A 27,193-nucleotide genomic window follows, 5' to 3' on the forward strand; every position below is an offset into this window, starting at 1 on the left:
GTGGCATTCCTCTATTGCCCACTTTCTGTAGCATCATATGAAGAGATTTGAACAAGAGCTCTGGTTTCAAGTAATTTGAAATTAAAGAGTAGTGAAAACATGATGATGTGCACTCCCGTTGTCTTTATAAGGGGATGTCATAAACACAAGACATGAAAGTGGACTATATTTTAACTGTAGGAGTGGTGTTCATTTCCTCTGCATTATCAGACAGTTTTAGAACTTTGTATAAGGCATTATTTAAAGATGTACTAAAAATACCAATGTATGGTTTTATATTGTATTGTTAAGAATGAAACAAAGAATACTATTTGTACTTAAAACAGGTTGTAAACAAATTTTGTAATTAAAGTTGTGATTGCAGATTTTAAAAGTTTACGCAAAACTTTATCTAGTTTTAAAAAAAATTATAAATATATATATATATATAGAACTATACTAAAGCTAAAAAATTAACAGCTTCTTCGCACAAATGATGAAAAACTAGTGTATATACGAGACTTTGAAATAATACTTTTAGTAATATTGTATAATATGTATCTTTTAGTGTAATTTTAAATTAATATATGTTGTTATATTTTCTTACTCAGAAAGAAATATTGTTTAACATACAGAACAATTAAGTAAATGTTATCATAATCAATCTATTGTTATCAATAAATTGATAGAGTATATTATGAGAAGTTTTTACGTAATGGCATGTTTGAACAATAGCAAATGTCAACCTACAGTACAGCAATTAAAATGCTCACATAAAAATATTGATAAACTGTAATAATAACTGCTATTTAAACTATGATAAAAAGGGTTAAAATAATAAAATGTTGTAGTTTAATAATATTTATTAACAATTAATTATTAAGATATTTTTTATCAATTCAACAAAAATATTTTGTATAAGGAAACATTCCTACAGTTTTCATAATTTAAATCTGCATTCTATAACTCATAACAATGCAGACAGTAAGATTTTAAGGCCTACATTTTTACAATACAGAGATCACTTATCACAGTCTAAAGAATTGGCAACATGCTTCAATTACATTGATCTGATAAACACACCTTTGTGTTAAAATAATCAAATTCATAATCATTAAAGAAATATACACTTATTAAAATATTATTTATGTGCTACAAAAAATATTGGAAAATAAAATAATTTCTTACTGGTAAAAACAATTAATTGGAGAAAACTAATCACTTACTGGTAAACATAATTGTAACAATAACAAAAATACATTAGATACATTAAATTTAACAAAAAGAATAATAAAATGTTTACAACAATAGTAGAAAACTTAATAAACATAAAAATTACTTATTTTATGTGTTGGACAGTGAAAATAGCTTCTTCCTACAAAAAACTTTACCCTCGTAGACAATGAAATGGATTTGATCTGTGTAACCCAACACAATCCGTTGGACCATCTTTTCCCTAGGTCCAACTTCATTGTGCTGCATCTCTTCAAAGTGTAGCCTTCCCCTAATTTCAGCAAACTGCCATTCCTCACTTCCCACGCAAAAGATCTTTTTTCTCCTACGTGAAGGTGCTCTCATCAGGTCCTGCAGGTTGGGACGAATCATATTCTCAGGTGTTTTGCAGCTCTCGCGGTCTGACGGGGAAGGTCTGACAGGGCTTTGTGTTCGGACAGGTGCCTCACTTCGCTGCAGTGATCGATGGCTGATGGGAGGGATCTTAGTGACACTCTCTATTGTGTGGTGCATTTTTGGGACATATGTCTTCATAAATGAGACTATGGCATCTCGTCCATAGAGAGTGCGGCCAAACCAATCCATGATAGCACTGTCCGATAGATCATATGAAGGCCAGTCTTGAAGATTGTCCATGAAGAGAGCAAATTTTTTGGCGATTACAAGCTCATCCAGTTCAGCCATCTGAAACAAACCATGATAATATGAAAGCACTGTCCTACCCAGTTTTAGGTTGTTGAAACAAATCTAAACTACCTAGAAATAATTTATTCTATATAACACTAAATTGCAGTAATGTAATCTAAACATAAAACAACATACACACAATAATATAAACTTTGTTTTGTGTAAATATTACAATGGAGAGGAGATATCAAAGTATACATGGACCTCTTATTCTTTTACCGGATGAAATAATTTTTTTTTCATTTTAAAATTAATAAATAATCACAAACCCGGTCAGTTGCCATATCATATCCTGGCAAGGCTATTTTTAATTAAAAATTATTTAATTAAAATTTTTTACAAGAACACTGTCATTCTATTTCATTTAAAATTCAGTACGAATGGAAAGTTCAATACATATATGGATATCAATTGATTTATATATTTTAAATCATTTATATATATAATACACAAAATTAATCATTATCTGATTCGTCTGAACTTGCAATTGTAATCAAATTCTGTATCGCTAACATTGTCTTTATTTGTCACCTGCAAAACCGTGTGTCGTCTATTTGTAAGGGCGTTGGATCTCCAATGAATTTTCTGTCGGCTTCAAGAAGCCATCATCTAGGTACCATCCACAAATTTCAGATTATAATTTTGTATAGGATCGATCAGTAGAATTAAGCCACATAGAGTTCACGTATATCATGCGTAACATTTTTTGTTTTAATGACTTCCAACAAGGCGGGATAGTGCTGGAATTAAAGTTTTTGATTTTATTCAAAAATTTTTCGTTACTTTTAATCATTGCATAATTGGTTTGGAAACTTTGATATCGCATGTCGTTGACACTTGTGCAGTTTTTAATGCCATACATGAGAGCAGTAAACTCTTGAATTACCTCAATTTTTCGTCAATAAAAATGTCGGCATCATCTGTTAATGACGCAAGGATTTGTAAAAATGTTCATTTTTCACAAACATTTTATATGGCCTGATTTTACCTTTGTTGTAGAAAGCTGCAGTGTAGTCACAGCCTGTAAAAGCGTGGAATGCTGGTAGATTAGACATAAACAGGACCCTAATTTTGACGCCAATCAGTGCAATTTATGCAGTCAAAGTCTTTCTTATTTTGCTGAACCAGCTAACCAAATTTCTGTCTGTGGAAATATATGTATATTACCGAGCAAAATTATAAACACATCAGTATCAGATGGTTTCACTAAAATTTTTGAACTTGGTAAAACTTTGCTGATATGAAACATTATTCGAATATCAGCTTCTTCGTGGTTACATTCGTAACCATAGCGCTCATTGTCAACTTTTCTTTTCAAATAACATTATTGAAATTTTAAATCGCGGCAACTGTAAGACTTGTCACGATTAAAAAAGGCCACTATATACCATTGAATTCGCAATAAAAATACCTACATTTTCGTATTTGATTTTTTGAGAAAAAGAATGATGTGAAATTTTTACACCCATTTACCTGTTCTACCTTATTGCCAGAAAAAAGGTAGGCAACGGTGTTCTAGTATATTGTATATGTATTGAACTTTCCATTCGTACTGAATTTTAAATGAAAAAGAATGACAGTGTTCACGTAAAACATTTTAATTAAATAATTTTTAATTAAAAATAGCCTTGTCAGGATATGATATGGCAACTGACCGGATTTGTGATTATTTATTAATTTTAAAATTACAAAAAATTTTGTCATCCGTTAAAAGAATGACAGGTCCATGTATACGGCGGATCTTAGACTATAACTATATGGCAGATTTTTAAACACCCATTTAACCCTAGATTCGTAACCATTCGTCTGCCGGACGACGCGATTTTCCAGGAAAGCGAGGTTGGGTATATTTAGGTGGAATGGGGAGCCTGATACCCCTTCCTATTCCTCCACCCCTACTTCCTTTCAGCTGCTCTCATGTGATTGACCTGAGATCATTGATAGTTTTTAGGTTATGTCAGTTTAATTTTCATTCGTAGTCTCAGGGACGAGTGGTTACGAGTAGTGTTACCTACAGTTTTCGAACATCGTCTGGTGTTATAACATAAAAACAATGTTATGTTATTTAAATTTACTTATTACTTATCTTTTTACTTTTATTACTTATTTAATTTTAAGCACATTCATGATCAGTAAGTAACTAAATATGACTTGTCACTTTTGTTCTGTTTTTGTCTTTTAATAAATGCTAAAACACTATACATTTACTTCATGTTATAAAGTAGATAAGATATGTAAAATATGTAAAACCCAGTCGTTATCAATTATTTATTAAGTTTAAATAGTTATTAAGGTGTTTTTATTTTCATAAGTACTTTTTATTTTATTATATGAACAAAACTCATAAATATTACTTAAACAAGACATATATTTTAAATTGGCGAGAAAAAACCTAATATTACTTACTTTTTATAATAGTTTTGTTTTAAATACTTTTAATAAGTTCTTTAGTGACATAAAAAACAGTTGTAGCAATAAAATTATTATTACACTACATACAGTAGAACCCCTCATATCCGGCCACCACGGGACCGAGCCCCTGGCCGGATAACGATTCGGCCGGATAAACCAACCTACAGTACACAGCACTTGACGAAACAAAACAATTGTACTGTACTGTACTAACCGGACTGGAAATAATCAACGAACTGTTTACAGGTTAAACCTATTAGCTCAACTGAGGACAACACAGGAAAATGTAAACAAATAGATACACCAAAATAACGCAAGAGTCGTGGGAGACTAGTGCGTGCAACTGCGCGCCTGCAAGCCGTGGTAAATAAATTTCGATATTGGCTTCCGGGAAGTGGCCGGATAAACCGAGGTGCGGTAAAACCGAGGCCGGATATGAGGGGTTCTACTGTATTTTGTATTTTTTCCCGGAGTAGTCTCGTAGACTAATGGTTGTGAATAACTGCAGGCAAATCAGATGGTTACGAATCTAGGGTTAATTTATATTTCTATAAAACTAAGAATTATGGCATTTAATTTTTTTTTTTAATATTGAAAGTTACCTAGCAACATAACGCAACTTACAACTCAAATCTTCTGAATAATAAATTGGCTGTAATTGTAAAATACATTATTACTCATGAACTTAGCTTGGTTTGAATATGCTGCATAATCATACAGGAAAAGAAATAATGTTCAAAGCCTTTCCATATTTTGAATATATATACCAGTTACAATAATTAATGTTATGTTCTGAAATGAATGTGGTTAGACTCTAATGTTCTTGGAGGTGATTTTATTGTTGTATCAATAATATATATCAATACAACTCAATATATTGATCCTGAAATTCCAAAGTCATTAGAAACCATAAAACAAGAAAAATTAAATTAAACATAAATAAAAATTAATAATAAACTCATTCTCTCTGGTTAGTATGTGGCTGTTGCTGCTATCAGTACAAAAAGTTTCTTTCATATTTACCTCTTGACTGTCAATATATTTTAAATTTAACACTACATTGTAGTGACCTAACCATGTATCGACACTATGACCTCTCATTTATTCCTGGCAAAGTCAATCCCTATTAAATCAGAATGAATGAAAATATTATTTATCATAACTGGCTCAAAATTTGTATGGCATTTAATTTCTATAAAGACTAAAATATACTTTTTGCTGAACAAATCTGAATTTGTCTATAAATTCAGTCTACATTTACAATACTAAACATATAGCTCACGTAGGCAGTTTTGAAATGTTACTGTGATTATATAGACTTGGATGATGTATTATTTTAAATCTAAGCCATCACAGTTTTTATGTGTCAGAGCACAGATTAACAGTGACTAATGGGTGCATTAATGTACAGACACGGAGGGGACTGGAAAAAATCTACATAAGAAAATAATGTTATTACTTGTTTAGTAAGAATACAGACTAACATAAATCGACTCACTGCTTTTTAAACATATATTTGAAAATTGTTGCTTTTGTGATATACACTAATAAAGACCATATATCTAGCCTGTACTATTTAACTTTACATTACTAAATTACATAATTTGTTTTAAACTTGTAAACACTCAATACCAAAAAACGTTAAAATTATATTCACTCTTAGTTTGTTACAGGTAATGTAAGATTTTAACGCCCTTAAAAGTTTAACCCTCCAAATATCCATCATAATTTTGTTATTACTACCTGGTCATTTTCAAAGTGTCATTATCATAAAACCCACCAAAAATGACCACAGGGTAAAGAAACCATTTAGTTGATTCTTAGTGTACTGACATATTCACAATACACAGCCTACTTAAAATACATAGATAATAAGAATACAGAAATAGATTGTACAATTAAGTTGCCTAGCTACAATAAAATGTCGACTTTGAGCTTGTATCTACTAATGTTAAAAACATTATTACATCATATGCAAACCCACACAAATTGTCCACATCACAACTACTGTTTTTTTGACAACTTATATTTCAACAATGACATTTTTATCTAACGCTTTTTTAATTTTAATTTTTTGAAACTACTGGTAAAAAGATGTTTCCAACTTCATATCCATATACTCTACATGTTCTGTTTGTGATAAACAAAATTACATAAAATACATAACATGTGAATTTATATTTATTTTTGAAATGCCAAGCAACAGTAAATAGTTCAAAATGTCAATGTTGAGCTTTTCAATAATAATAATTTTACATTGAATTTACAATTTAATTTTACATTTTACAATAATAATAATCTTACTAAACCCTGTAAAATCAAACAGTACTATTTTTCATTATAAAATTTGGTACAGTTTGTTTATTTTGTTACAAAATATGTAGGTATTTTATGTACATTATATATATATATATATATATATATATATATATATATATATATATATATATATATTAAATCAACTGTGAAAGAGAAGAAATTTGATTCACTTTCATACTCATATAACCTGATTCTGTGTTTTTGACAGGAAAAGGTATATACAACTTAACTCATATACAGGTATATACAACTTACTCATATCTAACAATGTAGTAATCAAAGCCAGGAATCAATAATTATTACCAATAACACAATTACTGTTAGAATGTGAAAGTGGCAGATTGAGTCATACACAGCATCCACAGAAACTTAACGTTTGGGCAGGTATTATAGGAAATCAAATTATGGGCCCATTATTTATCAATGGTAATTTAAATGGTGACTCGTATCTAGCAATGCTCCAAAATGAGATAATTCCTGCACTACAAGCTGCTCTTGGTCGACAATTTCAAAGAATTTATTTCCAACAAGATGGCGCGCCACCACACTTTGCTCTCCTTGTTAGAGAATACTTGGATACAATATTCCATCACAGATGGATTGGAAGACGTGGTGCAGTAGAGTGGCCTGCTCGTTCCCCTGCTTTATCTCCGCTGGATTTTTTTCTTTGGGGATACCTCAAAGATAAAGTTTATCGTACTAAGCCTCGAGATTTGGCGCACCTAAGAAATCTCATAGTCCAAGAAGCTCAAGATATTCCTCGTGACTACCTTCAAAATGCAGTGGATGGTTTTAAAACCGCCTAGGACATTGCCAGACGATGGGAGGGGAACATTTTGAACACTTACTTTGATCACAGGTACTTAAAAATTGGTGTTTACTTGTAATACTTAATAATTTACATTGTTAAATTGTTATAAAATTCAAATAGCTATAACTACTGAATGAATCCACCTTTTGAAGTCCGGTTTGCGGCATTGTACTCTGCTAAGTGAGACCTTTAATTTGATACCAAACTTGACCTATGCTGCTATTAAAGAATTTTGTCTGACTCCTTGTGGACCGTCCCCCAAAGGGAATATCTGGTCGGTAATTGGGCAGATGTGTGCGTTACTATCACCAGTAAGCACGTTTGAACTTTGGTATTTCTTTCTATTGTGGTTCAAAAATTAAAAAGGGGGTTCCAGACTTAATTGTCACCCTGTATAATGCAGCATGCGGTGTAAGTGTCAACCTCGCTTACGGCGCATTTCTCTAGTCAGTAGTGAAAGATGATACTGAGGATTATATGTTAAGTTTAGGTAGTCCCAATTTATTTAAACATATGTATTTTAAGTAGCGTAGAGACTGGAAGAGTGAGATTTGTTAGGAACAAAGGCAATATGGCAAATACATTTAATTTATTTCCAGTTTTGAATTGAAAGGAAACATCTGGAGGTATAACAGTGTCAGAGTTATAACAGCTTCAAAGTTTAGTTGATATCTTTCCAGAAGAAAATAATGTGTTTGGCTGACTACCTTGGGGTACTCTGCCTTCTTCAAAGTTTTTTAGTGCATAGACTGGAGTGCCTTAGGGATCCATTCTATGGCCTCTTATTTTGTATGTAAACAATTTCCATTTTAAAATAAATGAGCAGGTTATTCAATTTGCACATTATACCAGTGTTATTGTGGCTGCAAAGGCTCAAAGTGAGGTTTCAACCCATTTATATTCTTCAATTGTAAATCTACCCATTGGGTTTTCAGATAATAGCCTGGCACTGAACCTGCATAAAACTAAAATGATGCATTTTACCATGATGCTCACCACAACACCAGTTCAGTGTTGATGGAAATCCTCTGTTATGATCTATGATCATGTCAATTTTCACAGGATCAACATGTTGATACTTTTAGCCATAAGCTAAATCGTGAAAAATTTTCTTTGTCACATATCAGCATTTTTCATAAAATTAAACTGAAGGCTGTCTATTTTGGTTACATCAAAAATTGTTCTTACCTGTTTTTGGGGAACTGCATCACAATTATGTATAATTAGAATATTCACTTTACAAAAGCGTGCCATTTAAATCGTATGTTGCCTTGGCTAAAGATCTTTCCATTCATTAACATTTCCTTCTTCAGCCAATCATTTTGAATTTAGTTATTTCTATAAAATATGTGTGCTTGAGCGCTCATGGTATCACTCAAATAATCTTCTTACTTGTGTGAAGTTCAAGAGCTTAATAACTACTTTATTTCTCAAATTCTAGTACTCTTATATCATATGTTAACCAAAGATATAAATTCACATTTTCAACATTTCATTACCTTTAATATTCTGTAATGGTAATGTATGCCTACTGAAATTAATTAATACAGGTGATATCAGTGGTTTTTCAAATGTTTATCACAAAAAATTCATTCCTAAATGCATTAAAAAAATTCAAATATGGGTAATGTTTACTTTATAACCCATTTGACTTAAATGGTCTAATACTACTCTTGACAATTTCTTCAAATAGTGCAGTAACTTACACTTAACATTTCCAGAAAAACATTTTGGGCTCTGATGAACCATACATAAAAATGATTAACTTGTTTCAATTCAGGTTATATATCTCAATTAATTAGTCCTGACTTCAATCTTTATGGGACTGTGGAAATCATAGTTTCTGGATGGGGGAGGATAAGAAATTAACGAGTAGTTAGTTATAAGAGGCTTAGGCATAACACAGTTATTAGCATTCGTGTGAAAAAGATAATTTTAGTTGTCTACCAACTGCGTTTTGAGGGTAAACAATTCCTGTTCTTGTGAGTTCATCAATTAGAACCATCACAAATTTTCTTCTAGGCATAGGCTTGTCTGTGGTTTTTAAATAAGATGAAGGAGTCAAAAATTGCCATGTCAAGGAGATTATAAAAGATTTTTTTCCAATAGCGAGTGGTGGTCTGCGAGCATGATATGTGATAGATGGATTTATCTTTCATGTCCACTCCACCCATGTATAAATTATAGGTACTGCTGTATCATGTATGGCTTTACAGCCTCATGGTGACTTTTGAACCCGTAGATCTTGGGCATGACAAGCTGTTTTTTGTTTGATTGTACCCTACTGCTAACACAGGCACTCTTCTAAAATAAACACTCTGTTGTTATATTATTATAATATTATATATATATTAATATAATATTACACCAATAATAGTGCGGGTTGAATTAATTTGATCGGCAAGTGCCCGCCATCTTATTTTAAGACGGCTACGTTTAGAGAAAGGTGCCGTCGACTTAAAACAAGTCGGCCGGCGCTCGGAGGGTTAATATCTAACTCAAATACTATATTATCTTACATGGTTTACAGGCTACTTAGGGTTAAAATGCTATTTTTTTAACTTGAAACGTCACGACGCTAGCTTAGCTCTGAGTATTTTATTTCGCTGCAGTATAATAAGTGTCCACCAACACAATCAAATCAACTATCGATAGAAATGTCTAAACTATCAAAAATAAAAACATTTTACCTATAGATATTCAAAATTAATCATTGCCAGATGTTTTTATTTACCAGAGTAATAACATTATTGAAAATTAATTTAGTTAAATAGAGTATAATCAATGTTTTGAGTAGGCTTGTGACATCAGCAAGAACAATGACGATGAACTTGCTATTTGTATTCTAAATGTATTATTAAACATTGTTCGATGTTTAAAATACCCACCAGATAATGACCTTGATGGTAGTGATCCATTTGTGCATTTTTTAAATGCTGTCAAAACATGTTTACCCTTTAAAGTAATCATAAATACTATGCTGCTCAAATATAGTATAAAGTTTAGTTATTTTATATTATCTTAAATACAAACATTTCTTTTACATATAAAAATAAAGTTTCACTATAATATAATTTGGGTAGGGTACGATAAGCGGACCCGGTTTTTTATATCGAAATTGGCAAACGATATTACTTAATGATAACCATCCATATAATCAATCGATACTGGTTTAATTATTTTGAACAATTAACTTAAATAATCTACATCAACAGCTGTAAACACATTCAAATAATACTCGTAATGTAATATTTCAATTTTATATAAGTAACATTAGATTATAAGCAGTCTATTTTAGAAAACCACACGACATTGCTTTGAAAGATGACAATACTTGCGATAAGATTTGTGGGAAAGAAACAACTGTAACTTTAAGAGGAGCAAATATGGTCGTCTTCGGTTTTCCTAATTTTGGTTTTAATAATTTGTTTGATCACTGTAAATATTAAATTCATATTTTAATTTAAACCATATGATTGTTATTGAGGACTACAGATACTTTTATATCGATTGATAGTCTAGGATTTGAGATGCAGATATTAGGTATCGATGATTACATTCTTAGATATAAAAAGCCGGGTCCGCTTATCGTACCCTACCCTATAATTTTAAAAGCCTATAACATTATTCAGTTCAACATTATTATTTCAAGCTATCCAAATATAACTTTCAAACACGATTTTACTATGAATTTTGAGCGATAATGTAGAATTGAATTACGTTTCAAGGTTTTAAAATCGTATTATAGAAAAACTATACGTTTATGTGTAAAATGTTTCAGATTACATAAACTAACTAAACTTTATTTAAACCATGTTTGAACAGTGTAGTACTAACGATTACTTTAGCCAATCTGAAATGGTATTTCTGCAGGTACTTGATACTGCCAAAACTACATTTATTTATTAAAAAGTCGTAGTTTGTTTGATTTCACCTCAAATAGTGCATATTAGTAGCCTATATTCATAATACCTACTTTAGAATGTCGGAAAAGCTTCTCAAGTGAGTTTTTTGCTATGTTGTGTTTGTTCTAACTTTTCCTGCACCGAAACACTATTTGGTTTCCACCTTTAATTCTAGGTTTCATTTCACTACAAACTGGATACTTTGTATTTAAAGGAATAAGGTCATGATCTTGTAACCTTGTAACCTTTACAAGATAATGTTTAAAAATATATTTTCAGGCAATATAATTGCATATCCATCAGCATTGTTCTTACTGATGTCACTGGCCTACTAAATACGTAAACAAAATAAAAACAGCTGGCAATGATTAATTATAAATATGAATAAATGAATAAATGATTTATTTCCAGTTTTTTATATAATAATACAATACTTGTAAATCGTTTGGAAATATTACTGGTCACTTGTACAAGTAATGTGACCAGCTAAAATAAAAATAAAGTACCACTGAATAACAAAACTAAAACGTTGAGTCTAGCGTCTCAAGAAAAAATACATGTCGCTTACAACTGCAGTATCTGTATAAACTTACATCTATGGTTATTTATATAAAGTAAGAAGCGAAAACTGATTATTTTTTATTCTATGTAGGCTTCTATATAAGGACAAATCATGGACAGTAAAAGACAATAAAGACAACTAAGGACAAGTACATAACATAAGCAAAAAAGAAGAACAAAAGATGGCCATGAAGAATAAATAATATAATAATATAATATAATATATAATAATATAATAATAAAATATTTAAATTATTTAAATTATTCCTAGAAGTTACAGAAAGGATACATTTATGCAATAACGTTAAATAGGAAGTTAACATCATGAATAGAAGAAAGCCAGGTAATTGTATCCTTGCAGAATGCCCTTAAGGAACAGCTATTTTTTACACTGGATGGAAGTTGATTGTATAATTTAGGGCCTAAATAAAGAAAACAGTGACGAAAAATTGACTTATTTACCTTAGGAAGCCGAAAATTCTTATTTAAAACATATCGGGTGTTATAATACAAGTTGTCAGTTCCCATATTTCCACTTCTGATAAAAAAAATCCTAAGAACTTTAAAAATGAAAAGAATGAAAAGATGTTGAATTGGTAAAATGTGCAGTTAAAATGTGCAGTTGTTGAAAAAGGGGAATGGAACTTTCTATTTTACGTTTGTTTAAAATTATTCTTAAGTAGTAGTAGTTTTGAGTTGTTCGTAATTTTTCTATTAAGTATTTATAAGTACCTCCCCAACATACCAGCCCATACTGCAGTCTTGAGTTTACCAGTGCAAAGTAAAGTGTTCTCAGAAGACTAATGCTACAAAAATTTCTTAAAAAATAAAACTTTCTAATTGATAATCTTATTTTACTATGCAGATTCGTAATATGAGATTCAAATGTAAATTTTTCATCAAATATAATTCCTAAGTATTTAATATTGCTTACTTTTTCTAAAGCTTTACAGTTACAATTTAATAAATTACAAAATCTTGAATGAAATTTTAAAGGAACAGGTATGTTAAAACCATAAAAATCAAAAAATATGTATTTGGTCTTGTCTACATTGACCTGCATTCGGTTTGCTAAACACCACCCTCTTAACAGCAACAGATCATTATTTATTAGTTCACCAATTCCAAGAGAATCGCTGTGGGAATAAAAAAGAGCAATATCATCGGCAAAAGCACTGATTTTACCTTGAAAAATTGAGATTAAGCAAATCATTAATGAAAATTAGAAATAAAACTGCAGAGGTAACTGAGCCTTGTGGCACACCAGATTCTACTAATTTTGGAGCACTATAAACATTTGCTATTTTTACCCGCTGTTCTCTACCCACAAGGAAACTCCTAAACCAATTTAATGCAATTCCTCTTATTCCAATAGTTTCTAGTTTATTTAATAGAATGTCATGATCCACTAGATCGAAGGCCTTTTTAAAGTCAACAAAGAGTCCAGCGGTTTTTAATTTGCAATTAAAATATCTATATATCTATAGGTCAAATATTGTAATCGATATTATCAATATTTATAACCGATAATCATGATTTCATTGTGTTGGTGGCTACTTAGGGTAGGGTACGGTAAGTGGACCCGGTTTCTGTATCGAAATTTGTAAACGATATTACTTAATCATAACCATCGACATAATCAATCGATACTAATTAATTATTTGGTAAATATTAAGATCAGCGACTACCGCTCCGATCGCCGTAAGGTTTTTCGTACTAACACAGGTTAACGTAATTTCACCGAAAAAAATAGTCCCGATTATCGCTAACATATAAAAAACAAGTTTTACGGCAGTACAATGTTGGCAATACAAAACACATAAATAACAAGATTTTCGACTATCAAACTAAAAACAAAGGCCGACCATGGACGTTTTGATGAATTGACAGTAGCCACGTGACAAACAGGAAGATTTCCGATTGGCCGGACGGGTCACGTGACCTATAGGACGGCTTCGATTGACCGCCAGACGTACACAAACAAACCCATATGGACAAGGAATAATTAGTGAAGTTATTGACATGGCTTGCGATGGTTCTTGTCACACGCTAAAAAGACCCTACCTTGCCTATTCAAAATTCAGATCACGCGATGCTTGCCCGCTGCGCAGCGCTTCGCGCTGCTTGCTCTTTTAGAAAAAAAATTAACTCGAGCTTGCAAAGTCCAAGCCCAGATCACGCATGACTGCTTACACACACAACACTCAGACAGAACTAACGCAGGTTTCATTACAGGCAAAAGATAAGCGGCGCACGTTTATTACTGATAAGATAAGACGAGTTTATACTAGAATTAGTACATGGACTACTACCCTATAAACTAATAACACCAAAAAAACGAATAAATGCATTGTCAGTCAGGTTTTTCAAATTTTTATTTTTTCCAAAACTTTTTTGGGGGGGAGTAAACGGCTACGGCGATAATCGGGACTACTTTTTTCGGTGAAATTACGTGCCCTACGAACTAATAACACCAAAAAAACGAATAAATGCACTGTCAGTCAGGTTTTTTTAATTTTATTTTTTCCAAAAATTTTTTTTTGGGGGGGGGGAGTAAACGGCTACGGCGATAATCGGGACTATTTTTTTCGGTGAAATTACGTTAACCTGTGTTAGAATGCAAAAAAAATTACGGCGATCGGAGCGGTAGTCGCTGAGCTTAAGATTTACCAATTATTTTAAACAATTAACGTAAATTATCTATTTCAACGGCTGGAAAACACTTTTAGAAAACTACATCGTTTTGAAAGATGATAAGACGTGTTTTTCGTGGCTTCAACATGTTGGACTCGTACCGAAAAAACCCATTATGTGAAATTTATGGGAAAGAAACAACTGTAACTGTGAGACGAGCAAATATGGTCGTCTTCAGTTTTCCTAATTTTGGTAATAATAATTTGTTTCATCACTGTAAATATTAAATTCATACTTTAATTTAAAACATAATATGATTGTTATTAAGGACTATAGATACTTTTATATAGATTGATAGTCTAGGATTTGAGATGCGAATGTTAGGTATCGATGGTTACATTCTTCGACATAAAAACAGGGACCACTTATTGTACGCTACCCACCACTTATTATACTGCAGCCACCCAAGGTAGTAAACGGGTAGGGTACGATAAGCGGACCCGGTTTTTTATATCGAAATTGGCAAACGATATTACTTAATCGTAACCATTGATATAATCAATCGATACTGATTAATTAAATAATCTATACCAATAGCTGTAAACACTTTCAAATAATACTCGTAATGTAATATTTCAATTTTATATAAGTAAATTAATTAAATAATCTAAATCAATAGCTGTAAACACTTTCAAATAATACTCGTAATGTAATATTTCAATTTTATATAAGTAACATTTGATTATTAAAATTGACAGTCAATTTTAGAAAACTACACGACATTGTTTTGGAAGATGATAAGACATGTTTTTCATTACTTCAACATGTTGGACTCGTGCGGAAAAACCATTAAATGTGAGATTTGTGGGAAAGAAACAACTGTAACTGTGAGAGGAGCAAATATGGTCGTCTTCAGTTTTCCTAATTTTGGTTATAATAATTTGATCACTGTAAATATTAGATTCATATTTTAATTTAAAACATATGATTGCTATTGAGGACTATAGATACTTTATATCAATTGATAGTCTAGAATTTGAGATGCGAATATTAGGTATCAATGATTACATTCTTCGATATAAAAAAACCGGATCCGCTTATCGTACCCTACCCTAGTAAACTTCTTTTTTGACAACAAATTTAAAAAATCACATACATAAAATTAATATTCATACAAAACACATACAAACTTAAACCAAATATGCTAACCAACTATAGTGCAGCATAATCATCACATTCTATTTTTTTATGGATATGATGCCATTCATATTAATGATCTAAGTTAAACATTAATGATTAAAAGAAAACAAGATGGTCTAATATGATGTAGAATTTACTTAACTTTTGACACATGTAGCCTAGGCTATAAATTAATTTTCATTTGGTCATATGACTGAAAAAGACTTGCTGGCATATTAAAATAAAGTAGCTAACTTGCACTATATAGATCTATTATTATTCAAACTAGTATATTTTGCTTGATGTAACATCCAGACACAATGGAAAATTATTGACACTGTAATGGAATAACATTGTTCTTAGCCCAAGAAAATCTAGGATACATGATTTAGTCCAATAGGGTTTACAGATCTTCATATGTTCAAAAACCAATACATGATTAAATAAAACCTCACAGCCTACAAATTAAACGTAGATTTCTTGACAGAACAACAAATTGCATAGTTACATATTACAAGCCTGGCGATGTTGGTGAATCATGAATAACTCAGATGTCAAGTATACCGGTAACCTCGAAATACAAATGTAAATGTAAGACACTGTTAACATTATCAGTATTAGTCTTCGCAGACAATAAATTATAGAAGAAGACAATTATTAATACTTCTTACCATGACAAGTATGCTAGTATATCACAATTAAATATCTGAAGGCAAATAAGTAATACTTATGACATTAAAAACATCAAAGTGTCACTCAGTCAGTAACTTACTCAGTACAATCACATAACCACGTGCTATAAACAAAAAAAAATCAACAACAAAGATCTGGTATTCCTATTGGATAACTTGCAATCCAATCCTGACTGGGTAAAGCTTAATCAATTTTAGAAATAAAGATCTGCTACCATGCAGTATAAAATATAAAAAATTATAAAAAAAGTCAACATTAAAAAGTAGTTTACAAGATTTTTTTATTTCAGCTTATTCTTGCGTTGTAGTATCCTCTCTAGCTCGCCGGAAACGGGATGTTCTAATTTTTGTGTTCTATCTGTGGCGCTAATTTCAAATTCTTTTACACGATATTTATCCTACTAATTACTTTACTTATTTTAATGTGCAGACAGTTGCATTAATATTATATATTATGATTGTGTTAAAAACTTATAATTGTCCATGTTATGTTTACAACAAATAGGTGAATCCCAAGGGCTAAGCTGGGCTCTTGAACTGGATTTGTATTTTTTTTCTAAACTGATGCAAATACATATGTGGTTGTAATTGCTTTTCTAAATTTTTGGTTCAAATTATAAAACATTTCCTCCAGCTGTAACCTAGCTTGTAACTGCATGCAAATTACAAGTCTTAACAAAATAGTTCTCGATTGTAGCAATTATTTTATATTACTTTTATGAAAATTACAAGAAATATTTATTTAAGGTATGTCAGACCATATTGAAGAAAGGGCAATTCAAAATTACTTAAGAAAAATACCTCCACTTTTCTCAGTTCATGTTGATGAAAGCACAGACATTGTTTCCTGCCAATTTTATTTACTTCACAAGTTGTATTAATTCCAATAAGGAATTTGAAGAACATGTAATGCTTACTCATGCAATGACTGAACGAACTACAGGAGAAGACATATTCAATATAATTTATGGTTACTTTTGTGAAAAAGATAGAGATTTATCCGAATTGTGTAGAATTTGCACGGATGGAGGGAAATTCATCAGTAAATTGTTCTCCGTACAGCATGGAGACATTGCTGCATCCACAGCAGATTCTAGCATCCAGAAAGTTGCCAAATTCGTTAAAGAAGTACATAATGGAGTTGTAAAAGTTGTAAACTTTGTAAAAATAAACTCTCATGATTAGTAATCAGTAACACTACGTTTCATCAAAGTAACAATGTCCGGAAAAAACCTGTTTCCTTCAAAATCCTTCCATCGTCAAAAATAACCTTCAAACAAAGAATCTCATGATTATTTAAATTTCTTTGCAGCAATATGTGTGACATTCACTCCACACTGCTTTTACATACGGAAGACAGGTGGACATCTCGTGGAAATGTCCTCACACGATTATTTGAGCTTAGACATGAATTACAAGCATTTTTTATAATGTTATTTTGAAAACCCTTTTCACCTGGCTTCAAATTTTGATGACAGTGACTGGCTTGAAAAGCTTGCTCATTTGGCAGACAAAACTTTTACAAATTAATGAACTCAAATTGGGACTACAGAAAAACTCAATCACGGAATTTAAAGTCGAAAATAAAATTGAGTCCACGTTGAAAACAAAAATACTTAAAGAAATCAGACTGAGGTTTTTGAAACACTGCACAGCTTCTTAATAGAAATGGTTCGATCCATCTGCTGAGGTTAAACATGAAATATTGTTACATTCAAGAAACCTTAAGGACTCTTTCAGAAAGTATTTTCCTAATCGAGGGGAGGAAGAAAACTGGATTGCAGATCCGTTTAGTACATAAAACATTCTGACTTCTGCACTATTTATTCCAGAAAAAGAAAACTCAGCTTTCGACAGATTCTACGTCGAAGTCAAATTTCAAGTTAAAATCCCTTGGTAATTTCTGATCAAGTATTAGTGATGAATATGGTCCTCTGGCTGAAAAGCGCTTCAAGTTTTAGTAATATTTAATAATACTGAACTAGCAGATAGTTTTCTCTTCGTATGCTTTCTTAACGAACAAATAATATAGTAACATAGTGCAATACTTGAGCTTGATTTAAAAATACTAAGTACGGCAAAACAGACTCAAATGTCACATTAAAAACAAAATTGTCATTGGATCCTAGACATACATTCCTATCAATTTTATAATATAATTTTTTATGTATAGTAACTATTATGTTTGTGAAATACTATAATTTTATCCTTTCATTTATTATTATTATTAATTATAATAAGATTTTACTTTAACATTGACACTTTAAACATACTACTAATGATTGGTTTCAATAAAATGTAAGTTAAAGTAAAATAAAAGTTTAAAATCCTTGTCTTAAAAATATTGTCCTCAGTTAAATAATTCCATCTTCAATTGCACAAGAAAAATCTAAAATTAAATTCAAGTTATTTAGTTAATTATATGATCCACCATTTTGTTAAAACCGATTGTACATTTAAAGTAAAAAACGTCATTATAAAATACATATTATCCTATGCGTGTGTGTGTGTGTGTTTTACTGGATGAAAGCATATAGTAAGAGTTATCAGTATAATATCATATATTAATGATTTGACGCCTATATATAATAAACTCATTGGTAAAAATAAAAGTAAAATATTTGGGGTTACAATTTGTGTATCAAATATTCAAAGGGGTACGAGAGGGGAAAAGGTTGGGAACCGCTGTACTAGTGCATCGGGAATAACTTAGAAAGAAAGATTACATGAGATGAAAGTATACCCTTTTTACTAATGCTGGTTTCTCAAACGATGTATGTATACATTGTATTATATTGTGTAACTTAATATGTCAGTTTCAAGTAACTTACCTATACACGTCTAATAAATTTGGTCATAGAAATATTATTTCTTATGAGATAAATGTATTGAAATCACGGCTGACGTCATATATAGTAAAATATAGTTTTAATATTGCTATTTTCAATGTACTACTGATGGAGTACAGGGCATATATATATGTTTTTATTATACAATTAATATTTAGAAATATCTTTCAAACAAATCACCCCCCCCCCCCCCCACCCCCCCCCCCCCCCACCCCCCCCCCCCCCCACCCCCCCCCCCCCCCACCCCCCCCCCCCCCCACCCCCCCCCCCCCCCACAATACAACAAAATTACAAAATAGACTTAAAGTAGACTATACAAGCAGCTTTGGAGACATGAATTGCAATACAAATATTTTAGGTGGAGGCACAATATTAAAATAATAAATTGAAGCTGTAGGACGAATATGTATTGTTGTAGATAAAAGGATTATAATTTATTACAATATGCTGTTCACTATATAAATACAAGTTACTCTTTTATTTTTCCATATCTTGGAAATATTACAGCTACTATATACAAAGATCACAGATTTTTTTATATTTAAGGCACTAAAATATGATATTTTATTTGTATGTTTTATATGCAAAGCAATCGGTCTTGGGTTGAGAAAATATTGTTTATTAACGTCCAATCATAACCATTGAGATGAAACTTTAAGGGCAGAAAAAGTAGAAATGCTGTTTTTTATGACTCCACGAGGAGCCATTTAAACTTGGAAATTTAAGAAATTTCTAATTAATTAAAATAAAGATTAGGGTGAAATATGTGATTTTTTACAGTACACAAGAGGTGTAGCTTTAAGGAGTGACATGGTTTTATTTATTCATGACAGGAAATTATATTTTTCATTAAATATGGTTTAAGAAAATTACATTTTTCCTCCAGTTACCTTTCATGTACATACTGTAAAACGACCATGTCCTTCAAACAGTGAGTATATAGTTTTCCCAGTATTTTGTAGTAACTATTTGCAGTTTTTTTAACTAGATGTCAAGGTGCGAACCTAGTAAAACCCAAAGTTATGTATTGCTCCTCCTTAAACATTAATCCTTGGAACCTCAAATGTTTCTACTTCATGCAGGAAGCAGAATCTGTGATCATTTATAATTAGTTTTACAGATATTTAGATAAAGAGTTTCATTTTTTATCTAAAAATAATGAAAGCAAACTCATACATTTCTCATTAATTTTTTTTCCAGATTCAACAAGTAGCGAGTACACATTGTAAATTATAAATTAGTTCCTAAAAGGTAACATTTAAACAAACTTGTGAATGAAAACTGTATCACAAACATTTGTTCAGAATGCGTTTATAAACCATCATATCATATAATGATTTATTAACAAAGGGGAACACCATGGAATATTGTTTGAGATTTAATAATCTAATTAAATAAGCAAAAAAATATAATAAATCCTTATACTTACATGTTTAATAGTGCAGTAAGTGCAGTATACACTTGTAATAAGTACTGTATGTGTGCAGTATACACTTGTAATAAGTACTGAATGTGTTACACTGTTACTGCTGTTTAGTTCACTCCAATTGTAAAACTTTTGTTTTAATGAGCCAGGAGTTCATTACATTAATGTGCATTATTTAAATGGCGTGCGGATGGACCTGCACATTTAAACTTCATGTGTCAGAACACGTTTTATTAAAAGAATGTGTCCATTTGTTTCCCTTGGTATAAAAACATTTATATTGATTTCTATAAAACCTTTTTTATTTGGAAATTTGTCAATTTTCTCACGTTATTTTATGAGATTATGGATCAGTGTTTTATATTTTTACCTATACCGAGGAAGCTAACTGTGGAAACCAATGTTTAATAGTAATAAAAACACTAATATTTTCAAGGAACAAGACAATTAGGGGGTAATTTATTCCCTCTAGTGGTTTTATTTTACTGCTCTGTGTACAGTTAGGGATGAACCCAGAGAAATGTCCAAAATTAAATGTTTAGTTCTTGTATCCCGTAATAAAAATTGCTTTGCTCTCGTTTAAATCTGTTTCCGTTTATTTGACAATTAGTTGTTAGAAATAAAAGAATAATTCTAGTGCATATATTATGAAAAAAGGTTATTTTAAATTTTATATTGTCAAAGGCTGCTTTTAATTTGAAAAGATATACAAAAAACTATAGTTAAAAATATGATATACGAGTGTATAAAGAAAGGAACACAAACATAATTTTTAACTGTTTAAAAAATTAAAAACAACCTTAGCAATAGCCACTTTTACCCAGATTCCTCTTAAGTTTCACACCCTAAAGGCGACGATGGATCCATCAACCATCAAAGTGTACTGATGATCAGAAGATGAAAGTATAATAATCACCAGTTACACTACAACCCTGTAAGGATAAAAGAATACAAAAAATACAAGAAGAAAAGAGCTGACATATTGCACACCGGAACCTCATTTTTTTAGTAAATTAATTTTGGCTCCATATATTAAATTGGCAAACTGACCGATTAGTTAACCATCAATTGAAATTAGGCCACTTTGGTTGCCAATTCTGAAAAATGAATTAATAATAAAACCTAAAATTCGTACTTTAGATATACACATTAGATATTTTCAAAGAAGTCACATTATATATTAAGAAATTCATCTAGAAAAAAACCAACAATAAAAAGGCCTATTTCAGTTTTCCGCCATATTTTTTCTGCCGTGACTAGTTACTGTGTTGAAAATGATAGTACCATTATTGTATACACGTTTTCAATTGTTGGGGATGTGATATATGCCAAAAAACAACAACAAAAAACTATCTAAAAACCACCAAAACTTAATATTCTTACAGTACTACTAATATAATATAAATAGCGCAGACCGGAAACCGGAAACTTCCTTATCTGTTCGAGGAACGTTTAAGTATTTGGACATTGTCACCACTAACATGGTCTAGTATCTCTTATAAAAAATAGAAAATTAGAATTTTACTTTCAAAATAGTTCGGTTAAATTATTTTAGTGGTAAAGACTAAGCTTTTCAATTTTTAAATTTAATAATTTTTTCAGTTGTTATAATTACAGTACTTCTGTAAAAGGAAATCGGATAAAAATCAGGATTCCAAAATTCCTTAAATTTCCACATATAAATACTTACATTTTTAACTAGACGACCATAATAATAAAGCTTAGCTCCAAATCTTGGGAAGATTCCCTTCTATATTTACAGTAAGGGCGCAAATTTTCTTATAAGTACCAGTAATAGCATTCACCACAAATATGATCTAATATCGCTTTAGTTTTCAACAACTTTAGTATCGAAAACTGATTAGATTTTAAATTTTAAGACTAAATTTTATTAGTGGTTTTATTATTTACTGCTGCAAATAATTGTCTAGTATTAAACAAACTATATAAGTACTCCTGTTTTTCAGTGTAACGTATTTACCGTACAAGTATAATATGTTACATTGTGCACGGAAACATTTACTTTTCGTTTCTATTTAAATAGCAAATAAATTCACAATAACGATTTATATATTGCAGAAAAATAAAATATTTGACATTAAATGAACAGAGGAGAATCTGGAGATGAATTAGACGACTACTTACTTTATGAAACACGATTCTGGTTAAACGGAGAATACTTATGTCGTCAGCCAAAAACCCACACAAAGACCTTTAGTTTTTATTAAAAAAAACATTATTTGTAACTCATTTTAACAAAGCGTCTGTTTAATTTTCTTTTGAAAATCTAAAGACAATAACTCGCGAGTTGCTTACAAATACTACTAATTACGAGTCACGTGTTGCTGAACATATAATTTAGCTCTGCTGAACATATCTGGAAACTTCTTGAAGATTTTACAACTATATCAGTACATTAGTACAAAATAATGGATATTATAAGAAATTAAAACCACGAGAACTTAAAAGCCTTTTTAATGTTCTTACAGTACTACTAATACACAATCAAATACAGCCTTGATGCTTTGTAGTTGAAAATAATTGATTAGAAGAAAGTTATACTATGCAGAAAGGTCTGCATGCTCTACAATAAATATACAATAATAAAATAAAAGGACATTTTAAAAACAGAACCTTATCCACGAAGTACAGTTTATAATGGTTGAATTAATATAGGCTTATCTTTTGCTAGCTGCAAACTTTAGTTTATGAAACAAAAACTTGTAAGATTGAAGTCTCGTAGTATAATATCTTAAATCTATCAGAACATTGAACATTATCTTCAGATTAAAAATATGTGTGAAGTGGTAAATCAGATTAAATGTAAGTTTTTAAGGTCCACAATAGCATACTCTATCTTTTATTTGGACGTCATTTCAGTTTTTTTTTTCCATTTTGCATGGTTCGTGATGCAGGCTCTGTAACAGGAAAACGTATAAGACATAGGATCAGTGGAAATTACCTTGTTCTAATATCCTCAATATTTTAGACCTATACGCGGATCAAAAGCTGTTGAATTGGTAGTAACGACATTGTCCACAGTTAGGATTTTATCGCCAACTCAAAAAATAGGAAATTTTCCATCGCTTGGTACTACACATAAATTGGAAAAGCTAATTCTTCATCAGCCGAGATTAAATCTGCCTGGTTAAACCTTACAGTAGAACCTATGTTAGGTACAGTAGAAACCAATTTTTCACTTCAATCTGGGCAAGGGAATGTATGTCCAGAAACTAAGCACCTTTACCCGCAAATATCAATAATCGATATACGCATTGTAATATACATATTGATATCGGGTAACACCGTATGCCCGATCAGCCTTATTTAGGCCTACTACAGGTGCCATGCGTTGGTGATGAGAAAATAAAACCTCTTAACTTTATTAATTTACATCTGATATAGATTTTCCCATTTCAGTTAATAATAAAGATATATTTGTAATTGAAATAATTAATTTACAATACCGTTTTTACTTCAAAGCTTTGAAATTTTATTGTAAGACAAACTCGTATATTGGTCAATATGATTAAATGATTAAAGGTAACCATTTAAAATAAAAAGATTATGCATGTACAGAAAGATTACCGTTTTAAAAATAGTATGCAACATGAAAATATCTACCAGGCATACCAAAAGGTAGTGAAAAATGAAGTATTTTATATTTATTATACAAGCGAGTTTTAAGACTAGTTTTATAAAGTTTGAGATTTAATACAAGGTTGCGTTACTAAATAAAACAAATACAAACGCAGAAAACAGATAGGTAGCAATCTGTTATGCAGATAGCATAATATATATATATATATATATATATATATATATATATGTTATATATATATATATATATATATATATGTTATATATATATAATATATATATATATATATATATATATATATTATATATATATATATATATAAATGCTTACATTATATTATATACATTGTAAATATAAATATATTATATTTATATTTACAAGTTTCAAAATTATGTATACAGCGAAAGGAACATAAATATCATTTTTAACTGTTTAAAAATAAAGAACAACATTAGCAAAAGTCAAATTCACCCAGATCTCCCTTCAAGCTCGCACCCGTCAGGTAACCCAGGGTCCATCACATCAACCGTCAAAGTGTAATGACATTCAGAAGACGGAGCTATAAGTATCGTCCGTTACACTATAACACGTCTGCGAGAACTGCTCTATGGGAGTTGTTGTGCGTACTGTCAAAGTAATTAGTTACTGTGTACAAATGTTAGTACCTTTATTGTATATCCGCAAATATATGTAAAAGTTTCTAGCGTACTGAACGTAGTTGTAGCTGACTCAACAGTGATTTTAGTACAAACTTAGCACTTGTTTGGATTAGTGAAGTATCTGTGGTAATTCTAAGCTCATCTCACAAGAGAATAGGCATCAAAGAAAATGAAAACCTCAATAAAACATTCTGCTCATGACAAGTTGTACAGATTGCAATAAATAGGAGCAACAAGGTGGTGGAACAAACATGAGGCTCTTTCATTGTTAGTTTAAAATTCTTAATCAGTAAAGACAGTGTACATTTAATTAAATTCTTTAATTTTTTTCTGTTTTTAAAGAAATATCTTATGGAAATTTTGACAGCAATTCTTGATTCACAATAAGAAACCTGATAAGTCAATGGTCCCAATTTGAAATCTTGTTTTATCGTTTGTTTTACTAGATTTGTGTTTGGTCACTTCCCCTGTTTCTAAGTCATTGCAAAGTAAAACCATTGATTATACGTTAACATGGAACTTAGTACAAACACTGCTCCAGCAAGTTAAGGATAAAGGGAATGACGCGCATTTTGAAGTATTGTATACAAAAACCTATGCAAGTACAATAAATCTTAAGCTAGACGAAAATGACATTGATATCGAGTTAGAGTTGGACTGTAAGAGAAAAAAATGTCAAAGACAAAATTGATGCCCTCTGTTAAATCAAAAGATGAAGTTTAACAGTAAAAAATTGTATATTTTGATATTTTAGATTGTGCGAGGATGAGTATTGAAGAAAGATTTAGCGTAAAGATGTTTTACAAGAATGCTCATGGCTGGACCCCAAAAAGTTTGACTCTTGAAACTCGAAACATTTCCCACAGAAACACTGTATAGTGTTTCTAAACTTTGTAAAATTGTTAGAAGTTCGCTGTTATAAGAGCTGCGGCAGTTTGTACAACAATACAGCAATTTCAATCGGCAGAGTCCACTGAGAAGTAGGGAGAGAGATGCAGTGACGAAAAAAGGGACCTAATGCCAGCGGAAAAAATGCATGAGTAAACTGCTCTGAAAAGACATTGTTTTCCAGTGTTTGAAATGTGCTTTTTCTGCTTTATTTGAACTTACTCAATCTGGACTGTTTACCAACCTGTATGTTACATATAAATTTGTTCTTACAACACCTTGCACCAAATCACATGTGAACTAGTTTTCTCTAAAGTCCAAATTCGACTTCGGTCGTCTTTACGTATTCGAAGACCTTATGTCAAGTCTGCTTTTTATTAATGTTGAAAGGAATTTATTTTATGATTTGGACAAAAATAAAATAATAGATGAAGTAGCTTAACAAATGAATTGCTTACAAAGAAGCTGTTACTTTAGGAGTAGGGGTGTAAAATGTCGAATCATCTCAGTTTAAGCTGAGCCCCTTATATTCTAGTATAACATTGTAAACTGTTAAATAGACAGGATTTTTTGTATGTTAGGATTATTTTCCTAATCCCAAAAATTCGTTTGTTATTATTTTGAATACACAATTATTATTGACATAATCCATTAATGCTTTGATGTGAATAAAATACTGCACATTTTTTTGGACTCCGTTGTAATTATTGGCAGTTCTACAACATGTGTTTGTAGTGTTGTGGTATCCTAAAAATACTGTGAATTTCTTAGTTAATAAAGTCCACAAAAGTCGAGAATCATAACATTTGTATAAAAACATAGCTGAATTTCTTCTTCTTTATGAGTTCCAAAATAGTGTAAAAACACATTTTCATTGTTTTCAAGCACCCAATTGTCATTACAAATGGGGGTGCCTCCGCACCCCCATTCTTGCGGGAGGTATTTCACCATGAACCCCCGGTAGAGGACCCCTTTACAGGTTTTAGCTGAGGGCCCAAAATGGTCCCAGTCCGGGCCTGCTGGTATGTCTTGTTTACTTTGGCCCATTGTATAAGGTTAGTCATTCACCTGAGTAAGAAATCAGATTTGCAGATCTCAAAACGTAGTGTTACTGAGTGTATTGTATCAGTGAACGATGGCAAATGTCCGTAAAAATCCTGTTTCCTTCAAAAATAATTTAGTTGGCGGTATAAAAAGATCTCCAAGTTACCTTAGTAACCTTTCAGATTACTTAACTATTACTCAATCTCGCCCTTTAATCTACAAATTTAATCTTTTTATTGTAACTTCCGCCTGTAAGGTTTCATAAGGGGATTCTTCGAAATAAATTAAAGATCTTATTATGATTAAATTCGTGG

The 27,193-nt window shown here is 31.0% G+C and overlaps 1 protein-coding gene across 5 annotated transcripts; it reads right to left on the reverse strand.

The window, feature by feature from the left end:
* Positions 1–960: 960 nt before the first annotated feature.
* Positions 961–16,535, reverse strand: LOC124360708. 5 transcript variants are annotated; one of them, XM_046814540.1, is made up of 2 exons: positions 16,392–16,535; positions 961–1,896 (listed from the first exon to the last, which is right to left on the reverse strand). In XM_046814540.1, the coding sequence occupies exons 1-2, from the start codon at positions 16,392–16,394 to the stop codon at positions 1,324–1,326; spliced, it is 576 nt and encodes a 191-aa protein (XP_046670496.1). In that variant the 5' UTR covers positions 16,395–16,535; the 3' UTR covers positions 961–1,323. The 5 variants fall into 5 exon arrangements, with proteins under 5 accessions (XP_046670496.1, XP_046670498.1, XP_046670495.1 ...); XM_046814542.1 differs by lacking the exon at positions 16,392–16,535 and adding an exon at positions 16,229–16,310; XM_046814539.1 differs by lacking the exon at positions 16,392–16,535 and adding an exon at positions 15,883–16,176.
* Between the last annotated feature and the right edge of the window lie 10,658 nt (positions 16,536–27,193).

This window comes from Homalodisca vitripennis, chromosome 4 (genome assembly GCF_021130785.1).
Source record: "Homalodisca vitripennis isolate AUS2020 chromosome 4, UT_GWSS_2.1, whole genome shotgun sequence".
NCBI lineage: Eukaryota > Metazoa > Arthropoda > Insecta > Hemiptera > Cicadellidae > Homalodisca > Homalodisca vitripennis.